Source organism: Apodemus sylvaticus, chromosome 16 (assembly GCF_947179515.1).
Source record: "Apodemus sylvaticus chromosome 16, mApoSyl1.1, whole genome shotgun sequence".
Taxonomy (NCBI): Eukaryota; Metazoa; Chordata; class Mammalia; order Rodentia; family Muridae; genus Apodemus; species Apodemus sylvaticus.
Genome location: NC_067487.1, coordinates 70,336,434 through 70,347,910, shown reverse-complemented (window position 1 = coordinate 70,347,910; position 11,477 = coordinate 70,336,434). Strand labels below are relative to the sequence as shown.

Here is an 11,477-nt window from a genome sequence, read left to right as displayed (position 1 = left end):
ATTAGCACCGCCCAGCCCTGCGCACTAGGAAGCGGCGGGGTACGCCTGCGCAATGAGCATTTCGCGCAAAGATTTCCGGGATTGGTAGTCCGTGTACCTCTAGCCTTGTCATTTGCCTGAAAAGGAAATAACAGCGTAAATTAGATCGTTTTGAATTTAATACATATTAAATAAAATTCAGACTGTCTCAGAAAGGTGGAGTCACTGTGTCGTTTCCAAGGACCGCCCCCTCCCCTCCACCCAACCACACACCGGTACAGGCGCCACTCGGACAGCCACAAGGGGGCTTCGGCTGGGCGGGGCTTCCCGCAATGCCTTATGGGTCCTTCCTGCACCGCCTCTCTCTTTCTCTTGGGCCCGTGGCGCCGGCAAGATGGGTGAGCTGTGCGGGGCTGGGCTGAGGGGCCCCTGGAGGGACCTAGAGCTCGGGGTACGGCCTGTCGTGGGGCGATACAGCAGGGAGCAGATTGTATCCGGGCGGAGGCCGGAGAAGGGGCGCCGTCCCGCGGGCACGTGGCCATGCGGAAGCGTTCCTGCGGCCTAGGGGCCGCCGTGCCGGGCGCCCGCTCCAGACCCTTACACTGGGAATTTAAGTAAGCTGAAAGGCCCGGGTCTGTGTGCAGCTAGCTCCCAGTTAGGGGATTTCGAGGGTAGTCGGCCCACGGGCTAAGAGCAGCCATAGCACTCTGGCGAACAAGTCCTCCTGCTGAAGATCGTGTGTGGAGGCGCAGGCTCGGAGAGTTGACGGAGGATTCCGTGATGGTTGTTTTTCAGGCAAGTGTCGTGGTCTCCGTACTGCCCGGAAGCTCCGCAGTCACCGACGGGACCAGAAGTGGCATGATAAACAGTACAAGAAAGCCCACTTGGGCACAGCCCTGAAGGCCAATCCGTTTGGGGGTGCCTCTCATGCAAAGGGAATTGTGCTGGAAAAAGTGTAAGTGAAAGGCTGCTTGCTCTCTTAACTGCGTTAGCTTACCGTCAATGAGAACGGACTAATTCTTGGAAAAGATCGTGAGCCTGCGTTGGTCGGGGTTTTATAAAGAAAGTGTTCTTGTTACCTTAGGACTAGGGATGAGGATTAGATGACTGAAGTTTTTTAATTCCAGCTGTAGTGTGGAAGGTAATAGAAGTAATAGTAATACATACTAAAGTATATTGAACTGTGTGGGACTGTACCTTAACCAGCTGGTACATTCTTAGGATCCTTTTGGAGTTGAGAAAATTCTTTTTTTGCCATGTTTCTGATGCATTTTTAATGGTTTTTTTGTGTAGCGCTCACAAATTTAGCAGCGAGTTTGAATCCTCATTTTTACCACTCCAACGGAGCTAGAAGTTGTGTTTTGCCGGGGGGAACTGAAATGGTGGTATCTGCAGGATTTTAGACTGGATTGAGTAGGAACTGCTTGTACTTTTATGAGTAACCTTTTTTTTAAAACAAAAACCTTAACTCACATGTGCCATTGATGTTGCAGAGGGGTTGAGGCCAAGCAGCCTAATTCTGCCATCAGGAAATGTGTCCGGGTGCAGCTCATTAAGAACGGCAAGAAGATCACAGCGTTTGTGCCCAATGACGGCTGTTTGAACTTCATTGAGGTGACTTGTCTTAAAATTGTACTTGTTTAGGGGGAGGCTTTTTCTTTCTAAGTATTTCTTTGAATGGCCACTGATACCTAAGCTGGACTTTATTTCATTTCAGGAAAACGATGAAGTTCTGGTTGCTGGATTTGGTCGGAAAGGTCATGCTGTGGGTGATATCCCTGGAGTCCGCTTTAAGGTGGTGAAAGTGGCCAATGTGTCTCTTTTGGCTCTATACAAAGGCAAGAAGGAAAGACCAAGATCATAAAATTGACAATGGAAACACAGTAATAAATTTTCATATTCTGAAAAAATACTTTGTGTCTTTCTGTTCTGGGACTCCAAAAACATTTGACTTTTACCAGTTTTAGGAGACAATTACTAAAATATTCTGTAAGTGGGGCCTGTTACACACAGCTACAGTAGTAGAAATAACAATGCAGTTTACAAACAGTGTCGTGCATAGCATTCTAAACGGGCCTTGACTTTCTAGAGTTCCTTGGCAGTTGTCAAGTTTAATAATGTATCATAGAGGTCTTCAATTGAAACTTAGGAAGTTCCTGATCTATAATTTCCAGTGTTTGGTTTTGGGGAGCTCTAGCATGCACAAAGTTCCAGAGGGTCATGGGTAAGATGCCTGTTGCTGGGACTACAGTCCCAGCACTGGGGAGCATGAGGCGAGAGGAATGCTTTGGGTGTATGGGGAGGGGTGCAATCCATGCATTTGATGATAGTTGTGGAGAGCTCGAGCTAAGTAAGGGGGGCACTGGGAAAGGAAGAGTGCACACCTCACGATTGACTCTTGTGGTGTACAGTGAAAGTGGTTGCTGAGGGCTCAAGAGTGAAGCACTTGCAAACTGCAGGACCAGAGCTCAGATTACCTTAGTAAATGAGGCGAAGGAAACACCCCATCTCAGCTTTGTTCTTGCTACTTAGCTGTATTCTTTGCACTTAATTGGTTTTAAAACATTCTTCAATCTCTACAAAGCCTCACCTTAGAGTGCCTCACATTTTAAAACTTGCTGGTTACAGGGTGTTCAGTTGTCTCAAGATTATAAATCACAGATTATTGTATCTGCACTAAAGTAGACCAAGTCTGGCTGTAGCCTTCATAGAATGCTTCCCAGGGGGGAGTGTATTTAGGTCCTGAAGACCAGGAAGGATCAAGCTGCATGTGGCATGTGTCACTGGTGTGTAGCTGCTAGTACATCAAAGGGAAGTGGGTTGTGACATGTCTCCCAACCCCCCAAAACCACTCAGCCAGGGAGAACCTTTTTTTCTCCCATTTTTGTATACTCTTAGATGTTTCCAGGATCCTCCCCTCAGCCTGGCCTTTTTTAAACCAGCTGCATAGCCCCTCAGGACAGTAGCTACTGAATTCCTAAGGGTACCTTAAATCCAGTGTATGGAACTGGTTTTGGTTCCTCTGTGTGTCTGTCTCTGTTGGTGACCAAAGCTCTGTCCTTCACGCCCAACATGAAGCTATATCTCCATGCTTTTTCTCAAGGAGCCAGAAAACTCTGGTACAGAGGCTCACACCTTTAATCCCGTCAGGCAGGCAGATGAGACCCCAAAGCCAGCAGGGATCAAGGTGAAGCCTTAACCAGTTTGAGGAAGGAGTGAACCAATTGGACAGTCATGCCACTCTAGCAGAAGGGAGGGAAACAGTCTAAAATATATGCAAGAAACTGGATAGTTTAAAAGGGAGCTTGATTTTAAGACAATTGCAGTATCGAGATGACAAAAATGAGGGGCAAAATTCTTTCTAAATGGGGACAAGGTGAAGCAAGAAACCAAAGCATCTTTAACCTATGTTAAGGTACAGTTCTTAGATCTTCCTCCAAAAGCAAAGATGCTTATGGGCCATCAAGCTTTTGGTTGTATTTCGGTTTTGGTCAAGTTTTTAGATTAGTTTTTTGAAGAGCTTGCTAAAATTAAAAGGCAGCAAATATTTCCCAGTCACATACTCAAAGGATTTGTATCTGCTTCCTAAATTCAGAAGTAATTATAATCTGCACAGGGTACTTGTAAGTGTGAAACAACTGGATCTTCAGTCTGCTGTTGAGATTGGCAATTTTCTATGAAGTTAGTATGAATAGATTTAAGCCATTAAATTCCCAGGTAGTTACACAAAATATATGCCCATAATTTAAATCCTGTGCACAAATATTTATGGCAACTTTGTGACAGCCAAGAACTAGAAATCTACAGGAGAGGTGGCTAGTTTGTGGTATATTAAAAAAACGATGGTACTATTTAGCCATAAAAGTACTGTAGACATGGAGAAACAGCTAGTGGCTAACGTACCACTTTGACCTGGGTTCTCCACATCATGTGCAGCAGAATACAACTAACTGCAGCTCTAGGATATCTGAAACCCTCTTCTGGCCTCTACAGACATCACATCACTCAAGTCCTCACAAAGACATATGTATCTGTGGTTTTAAATAAGATAATGAAATTGCTATAATGTAGCAGCTCAGAAGTACAAGAAGGCAATTTAAAAAGGTTATACTGTATATGCAGTGGTAAGAATATAGGGAGTGAGACTTACTAATCAGATCCAATGTGAAGTACCAACTCTCTGTAGGTCCTTTACCAGGGATCTTGACTATTGGCTGTGCTGGCTCGTTTCATGTCAAGCTAGAGTCATTTTTGTTCATTCTGTACTTTACACTGTGTGTATACACACACACATAGATTCCCATTATTATACTCCTTTTCCTCTTGCCGACAGTGTGTACACTCATCAGGTATTATTTTTAATCTAGTTTTGTCCTCCAGATGGATTTTATGCAAGCTCCTCAGTGGTTAAAAGCACTGTGTGCTCTTTCAGATGCCCTGAGTTCAATTCCCAGCTAACACATGATGGCTCAAAACCATCTGTAATGTGGTCTGATATTCTCTTCTTGAATGCAGGTGTACATGCAGATAAAGCTTTCATGTACAAAAGTATAAATCTTGATGAGGCTGAAGAGATGGCTCAGTGGTTAAGACCACTAGCTGCTCTTCCAGGGGATCTGAGTTCATTTCCCAGCAACCACCTAATGATTCACAACCATCTTCTGTGTGTCTGAAGACAGCAACAGTGTACTCATACATAAAATTGATTAATTAAAAAATTATTTTTACTGTGCATGAGTATTTTGCCTGAATGTATGCAAAATGCAGTTCTCTTGAAAACCAGAAGCATGTGTTGGATCCGCTAGAACTGGAGTATATTAGTTACATTTCTATTGTAGTGGTAAAGATCAAGAGTAACATGGGGAGCAAAGGGTTTATCAGTCCATCCCCGAGAGCCGTCAAGACAGAAGCTCGAGGCAGGAACTGAGGTGTAAGCCATGCACGGTTCTACATACTGGCTCAATCATTCTGTTTTCCCATACAAGGCCACCTGCCCAGGTTGGTTGGCACCACCCACAATGGGCCGGTCCCTCCCACATCAGTCATCAACCAAATAAAAACGTTCCACATGTTTGCCTACAGGACAATCTTATGGATGCTTTTTCTCAGTTGTGTTCCCTGACTTAGATAATTCTAGCTTGTGTCAAGGTGACCAACCAACCAACCAGGTCATGGAGTCGTATCTGGTTGTGATGTGGTGACAGGACTGCTGGTCACCGAACCTGGGTCCTCTGCACAGCTGAGCCATCCCTCCAGCCCCTCATCATCCATCCACAGTCACAGCTGAAGACAGTGAGGAGCTGAGTGTGGTTTTATTCGGTTTATGAAACATCCCACAGTGGTGAGGTTCTGTGGGGAGATGATTATCTTAGTCTGTTTTGCATTCCTGTGCAAAACAGCAGAGGCACCTTATAAAGAAGAGCAGTTTATTCAGCTCATGTTTCTGGAGATTTAAGAGCATGACACTGGCAATTATTTAGCTTTGGTGAGGGTGTCACGGTGGTGGAAGGCATCTCTACAGAGGGAGTACATGCAGCTGAGAGATTCAGAGGAGTTATAGGGCCCACGTACAACAATATATTTTCAAGAAAACTAGCCCCTAATGTGCTGCCTGACCCACTCCTGTGTGACAGTACTAATCCATTCCTGAGGGTGGAGTCGCCTGACATGGCTAGTCTGTGGTGGTTTGGATAAGAACCGCCCCCTACACCCGCATATGTCCGAACACTTAGTTATCAGGGTGTGGCACTACTTGGGAGGGATTAGAAAGTGTCCCTTGTGGGAAGAAGTGTGTCACTGGGGGTAGACTTTGAGGTTTCAAAAGCCCAAGACAGGTCTAGGGTCTCTCTCCCTGCTCCCTGTGGATCCAGACATAGAACTTTCAATTACACTCTCTAGCACCATGTTCTGCCTGAGGGCCGCATACTCCTGCCAGGATGAAAATGGACTAAGTCTCTGAAACCGTAAGCCAGCCCCAATTAAATGCTTTCCTCTGTAAAGATTGCTATGGTCATGGTGGTCTCTTCACAGCAACAGAACACAGACTAATACAGTCCTACCTCAACACCCTAAACACTACCACATTAGGAAACAACTTCTTCCCAGCCTCTGACTAAACCTGTGTGTGTGGGGAGGGGGCGGGGGGGGGGGGGGGAACATACCATATCACTATGGAACCTGTAAAATGCACCTGTCCATTCTGCTTTAGTTGTATTTGCTGGCTTGATTACAGTCAATGAAAATGAAACTGGCCCAAAGATTCTGGTAAATTTAAAATCACAGCATGGATATGAGGCTCACATTCATGGATAAAAGAAAAGGACAAAACTCCAAAGTTTAGGGGTTGCAATGTTCAACAATTGAAAATGGAGCATATATATATATATACATATACATATATCAATGAACAAAGTCAAAGAAAAATGTCTATATCCATAGAAACAAATGCCACAATGTTTATAGCTTGCTTTAAGGTCCTAGAACAACTGAAGAATTAAATGAAGCAAATATGACACCAGAATGGTGTCAATCAGAATGGTGCGCTCATTCTGATTTTTAGATATGGGAGGGATCACACCAGACTCCACTCATTTGTTTAAAAAGTTCCATAATTTAGAATTTTCCATACATTCTGATTGTGTAGCCACAACACTAGCCGTACAAGAACATCTGTATACCTGCAGAGTATGTGGACCATCAGTAAAATAAAGATGTGTGGACAGTCAAGTGACAATTGCTGTGTGGTACATTTATTTATTTATTTATTTATTTATTTATTTATTTATTTATTTTTTGTTGCTTGAGGTAGCTAAGTGGGCCTACCCAACTTGGCAGTCATTATATAGCACAGTGCGCCCTTGGACTCATGGCAATCCTTCTGCCTCAGCCTCTCAAATGCTGGGATTATAGGCATTGATAGCCTCACCTGTGCAGATAAAAACCCACTGACAATGCCCTATTGGATAGCAGTCATGGCTACTTTTTTAATCTTATCGTCCTTCAGCCTCTGAACAAATTTCTCTCCATTCTGTAAGCCTGCATCCTCTGGCTCTGTGACTGCCGATGGAATCCAAGTCTCCAATAGATACTTATTGAGTGTGATTTGCCATGCAAAGCCTGTCAAATGCTAATCACCAAACACTGCAGATCTGTGGAACTGTGGTTTCCTGTTAACATGTCATGCTGCCTTTGCTAGCATTCTTCTTTGTAACTAGGAATGGCTTCAGGACATGTGACACTTTTTTTTTTTTGAGACAGGGTTTCTCTGTGTAGTCCCAGCTGTCCTGGAACTCACTCTGTAGACCAGGCTGGCCTCAAATTCAGAAATCCGCCTGCCTCTGTCTCCCAAGTGCTGGGATTACAGGCGTGCGCCACCACTCCCAACTCATGTGACACTTTTAAAGAAATCCAAGAAAGTGTCACAGAGCTACGGACTTATATCGATTGATTTGAACGCAGAATACCTGTGGGTTTGGCCTGACTTTTAATACTTTACAAAAGGACTAACTCTGAAGGCGCTGGCAACAAGACCACTAGATGTCGCTGCTGACAGCATCAAAGGAAAAGCAAGGCAGTGATACTGTTTTAAAGATCACAACCAAACTGAAGAATAAACAGCGAAACCACATATTGATGCACCCTATAAGAGACCGAGGCACAATATGAACATGTTATCTTACATCTGTAACCCAAGCACTATGGAGGCTGAGGCAGGAGAATTACCATGGGTTTGAGGCCTGCTTAGGTTACACATTGATTTTAAGGCCTCCTTGAGCTACAGTGTGAGAGACCCTGTATTAAAAACAAAACATTAGATGTAAAGTACAAGAAAATCATGCTACAGTCCACGGACTCGGAGAAGCTAAATAACAAGGAGGGCCCAAAGGGACTGGAAGGGATCAAAAGGATCTCCCTGGGAAGGGGAAATATTATAGATTTCACAGGTTGACCCAGGGTGGGTGGGGTTGGGAACAGAAGAGATGATGGGAAAATACTGGGAGAAATGGCAGGAACTGGGGGACATCAGAGAGGTGGAAACCTAGTGCAATGGAATTTCCATGGATTCTACCAGAGTAACCCTAGCAATGGGGACACGGAGCCTGAACCAGCCATCTTCTGTAGCCAGGCAAGACCTCAAGGGGAGACACTAGGACACCAATCCAGCCACACAACCTCTGACCTACAGTTTGTCCTGCCTACAGACAAACTATGTTCTGGGACTGGAACCTAACGGACTCATCATCAAAGAGACAGGAGGGACTCCATCCAGCAACTGCTGGGAGCAGACGTAGAGTCCCAGAGTCCCAAACATTAGGCTGAGCACAATACACAGGGAGTCCTGTGACAAAGGAAGAGGTAGGATTGGAGGAAAGAGAGGGGTCGGCACCAAGAGAAAGCAGCCCACAGAATCAGCTGTCTAGACTAATGGGGACTCACGAAGATCAGGGAGCTGACCTGACAAAGGTCCTCTGCGTATATGCCTGGGCTGAGAAGTTTGATGCTCTTGTGGGACTCCTGAGAGTGGGAGCTAAGGCTGTCCCCGCTTCTTTTGCCTACTTCTAGGTCCCTTTCTTCCTACCGGGCTGTCTTGTCTGCCTTGGTCTTGACCTTGTGCTTGGTCTCCTTGTAGCTTGTAATGGCATGTTTGGTTGATGTCCCTGAAGGTCTGCCTTTTCTGAGGAGAGACAGATGGTGGAGGGAGTGAACTGGAGGGAAAAGGGGGGCAGGGTGGGGGAAGGGATAACTGTGGTCAGGATGTAATATATGAGAGAAAACAAGACAAAACAAACAAAAAACAAAAACTCAAACCCAAAGGGCAGTTTCAGACCAGTGTCCACAAGAATAGCCAAGGCTATGGGCACAAGAACAGTTGACTACTGCCTACGTCCTCCTACATAGGTGGACACGCAATGAAGGTGACATCAGTTCACTGGCCAACGGAGTAACAAGGCCATGGCATGATCTTTGAAGTGGAAGGAACTGATGTGCCTGCTCACTTTGAGATCCCTGCTCCTTGAAGTTAGAAATCTGTCTGAAGCACAAGCCAGCACATGCACACCCACCCTCCACAGACACACGCACATCCTACGAATATCTTATACACATTTATACACAGACTCGTGTACACAGCCATGGCGCTGGAAGACAGCTCGGGCAGGTGACAAAACCACACAGATGACTTAGCAGCAGGACGTACATCCCCTTAGGATTCTCACCCACAGATGAAATACCTAACAATGCTTTGTTTTCAGAACAGACACACATCCCACCATGGAGGACAAAGGGCTGACTAAAAGCAAAGTTCAAAAATAACAACACTTTTACTATCTGAAATACATCTGATATTTTCTTTTTAATGTGGTCTTTATTTTTTAAATGACATTATTACTGGGAGAAAGAGATGAGAAACCCAATTTTACTCTGATTTTAATAGCCTCTGATCTTCTACTGGCCAGAGAATAAACACCATCTCTCCTGAGGACTGGGGCCTCCGTGATCCACCACGAGAGGATGAGAGGCCAAAGGTGGTGGCTTCCTCATCCTCTTCTTGATAGAATCTTACCATAGAGTCAGTAATATTCTATGTAAATCAGAGTGGCCTCCAACTCAGAGATCCATCAGCCTCTGCCTCCTGAGTGCTAGAAGTCTCCAATGATTTTTACACAATATATTCTGAACACGCCTCTCCCCCCACCACACTCCCGCCTAACTCCGGGCCCTTTCTCTCTCTCAATACATATGTCAACTTTATTTTCTGTTTTCACATAGTGAGTTTATTTTTGTTGGGAATCTCCAGGAATTAGTGGTAGGTATCACTATGCCAGACCCCAAAAGAGTGTCTGAACCTTCAGTGACTCACAATCCACCTGTACGGGCTAGTTTTGTGTGTCAACTTGACACAGACTAGAGTTATCACAGAGAAAGGAGCTTCAGTTGGGGAGGTGCCTCCATGAGCTCCAGCTGTGGGGCATTTTCTCAATTAGTGATCAAGGGGGGAGGGCCCCTTGTGGGTGGTTCCACCTTTGGGCTGGTGCTCTTGGGTTCTATAAAAGAACAGGCTGAGCAAGCCAGGGGAAGCAAGCCAGAAAGAAACATCCCTCCAAGGCCTGACCTGCTTGAGTTCCAGTCCTGACTTCCTTTAGTGATGAACTGCAACATGGAAGTGTAAGTTCAATAAACCCTTTCCTCCCCAACTTGCTTCTTGGTCATGCTGTTTATGCAGGAATAGAAACCCTGACTAAGACACCACCATGAACAAGAGGAGGGGTCAACGTGAAGGATCAACCACTGAAAGCTCCTAATGAGTCAGGCCTTGTGGCACAAGCTAGTGATCACAAGTACTGAGGAGGCAAACCCAGGAAGATCAAGAGTTCAAGACCTGCCCGGGCTACAAAATGAGTTCAAGGTCAGCCCACGCAACCCTGTCTCAAAGAGGCTGAAACAGCTTGCTTAGCATGAGCAAGGTCTGTAGTTCAATTCCTAGTACTGGGAAAAACAAAACAAAAGCCCAAACCTAAAGCAGTCCTGAGCTGGTAGGTTAACATCCCAGAGCTTGTTAGCAAAGGATAACTAGTTTTTCCAGATAAATACATTATTCAGAACACACACACACACACACACACACACACACACACACGAATACACACATGTATACCCCCCCCCACACACACAAGAACATGGGCTTGGGAAATGATCTGCTGAGAAATCTTTGTTCAAAACTCCCTTGCAGAAGCTGCGAAGATGCTAAGTGGTAGACAGTAAAGTGCCCAGCCAGCACAGACGCAAGCTCTGGTACTGGCAGGGATACTTGCAGATCAGCATTTTAAATTATCTTGAAGTTTGACTCCTTTCTACTTGATCTGAGAATTCAGTCCTTGCCCTGCAGAGGAAGCCTGGGTACTTCCCTGGAGGAGCATGACCTCGCCTAGTAGAGACCCCACTTTGATGGAGCCATCTCTGCCCATAGGGGGCAGTTTTTCTTGCTGTGACAAGACAGCTGAGATTAATTTATAAGGGAAAGGTTTATTTTGACTCAATGCTCAAGAACTGTCAGTGGCACTTGACTAAACTTAACCTCTGGCAGAAAACAGGAAAACAGGTAGATGCAAGGAAGAGTAGAGGGGCAAGGGGCTAACCTGTGGTCTTAGTGTTGTCCTGTTGCTGTGAGGAGACACTGTCTTAGGTCACACCAATGCCACAAGGACACACGTCTTGATCTTTCCAACTAATGCTCTCCCTATGTGCCTCTAGGGGCAGTTTTCATTCAAACCAGCACAGTCCTCCTCCTGGCTTCCATAGACTCACAGGCATATCATGAGACAAAAAGGGTTCAGTCCAAAGTGCCAACACTGTTTAAAAGTCCAACGACTCTTCTGAGACTCTTGGCAATCTCTGAATTGTATTCCCCTACAAAACCAAAATAAAAAAGCAGATCACATAGTTCCAATATATAATGGCACAAGATGCATGTTACTGTCTCCAAAAGTGGGAAGGGACAT

The 11,477-nt window shown here is 45.2% G+C and overlaps 1 protein-coding gene across 1 annotated transcript; it reads left to right on the top strand.

The window, feature by feature from the left end:
• The first annotated feature begins 277 nt into the window (after positions 1-277).
• Rps23 (ribosomal protein S23) lies at positions 278-1,891 on the top strand. Its single transcript, XM_052159950.1, has 4 exons — positions 278-377; positions 775-934; positions 1,473-1,593; positions 1,697-1,891. The coding sequence occupies exons 1-4, from the start codon at positions 374-376 to the stop codon at positions 1,841-1,843; spliced, it is 432 nt and encodes a 143-aa protein (XP_052015910.1). The 5' UTR covers positions 278-373; the 3' UTR covers positions 1,844-1,891.
• Positions 1,892-11,477: the final 9,586 nt, after the last annotated feature.

Coding starts and splice junctions, on each gene's coding strand:
- Rps23 (XM_052159950.1), top strand. Junction 935..1,472: donor GGAATTGTGCTGGAAAAAGT/GTAAGTGAAAGG, acceptor TTGATGTTGCAG/AGGGGTTGAGGCCAAGCAGC. Junction 1,594..1,696: donor GCTGTTTGAACTTCATTGAG/GTGACTTGTCTT, acceptor ATTTCATTTCAG/GAAAACGATGAAGTTCTGGT.